Source organism: Nematolebias whitei, chromosome 1 (genome assembly GCF_014905685.2).
Source record: "Nematolebias whitei isolate Nwh7 chromosome 1, NemWhi1, whole genome shotgun sequence".
NCBI classification, from domain to species: Eukaryota; Metazoa; Chordata; class Actinopteri; order Cyprinodontiformes; family Rivulidae; genus Nematolebias; species Nematolebias whitei.
This window is the reverse complement of record NC_056498.1, coordinates 36,650,601-36,651,701: the sequence shown is the minus strand read 5'-3', so window position 1 is coordinate 36,651,701 and position 1,101 is coordinate 36,650,601. Positions and strand designations below refer to the sequence as shown.

Below are 1,101 nucleotides of genomic sequence, written 5' to 3'. Positions count from 1 at the left end.
TGTTGGGCTGCTGCAGGGGGAGCCACTGCAGCTGGAAGTCTTGGGGGATAAAGGATTTGCAGGAATCTTGATTGGGCTAAAAACAAAAGAATGAAAGCTAAAAATTAAAAATGGATCAATTTGTTTGTCAATGGCCGATTCTAATGTCGATTTTTTAAAATCACTGCAGCTGACTGATGATGATTCTTTAGTTTGTCGTTGGCCCATAAATACAACAGTTTTATATTTAAAATTTTTGATTTGACAGTACTATTTCGCTCTCAGCTACCGCCACACCAAATTTCTGCTCTATATGTGTAAAGATAGTCGAGTTAAAGCCATTTAAATTTAGCTTTGTTGGTCATCTTGGATTTTTTTATTTGAATTCAGTATTTATTGAGCGCTGCTCTCAGCTACCACCAAACCAAACATCAGCTAAATAGCTCTAAAAACCTCTGAGTAGTATCCATTTGAAATTAGCTTCAGAGGCCATCTTGCATTTTCACATTTGTATTCGGAATGTGTTGTGCATCGCTGTCGGGTACCACCACACCAAATTTCAGCTCAATACCTTTAAAAATAGCGTAATTATCACATTTTTTCCCCTTTTAGCTAAGTCAACCATCTTGGATTTTTAATTTGCGTCAGAAATGTATAACAATTCGCTCTCAGCTACGACCACCAAATTTCAGCTCAATATCTCAAAGAACGACTGAGTTATACGTATTTTTCGCTCTGTAAGTCACAGTTTTTTGCATAATTTGCATGCCCTGCGAATTATATGCTGAAGTGACAGATTTACTCTGACCCACATCTCTGGGTTTGACTCACATTTCCGGGTTATCAGCAGTGACGCGTAACAGATGCGACGTATACGGCGAAACGACTTATTTAAGTATTTTTCCACTTTATTAGACATATTTGGACTGATGCGACTTACAGGGCGGTGCGACGTGTACGGCGGAAAGCACGGTAGTCAATTTAGAGTTTTCTGAGGTAGCTGTGGCAGCCATCTTGATCCAAAACGGCTCCAAAAGTTAACCAGTGTTTTGTTCAGAGACCTCTTCTCTCTCGGTCATGTGACCTCACTGTGGCAGTTAGAAGGTGTTTAGAGCTCTGTCA

The 1,101-nt window shown here is 39.8% G+C and overlaps 1 protein-coding gene across 1 annotated transcript in view; it reads right to left on the bottom strand.

Annotated features, from left to right (window-relative positions):
* tdrd7b (tudor domain containing 7 b) overlaps nt 1–1,101 on the bottom strand; it is an 80,864-nt gene that overhangs the window by 3,112 nt on the left and 76,651 nt on the right. Inside the window, exon 16 of the mRNA XM_037677176.1 lies at nt 48–76. Coding sequence (XP_037533104.1) covers nt 48–76 — 29 coding nt within the window. The remainder of the gene's footprint in view (nt 1–47; nt 77–1,101) is intronic.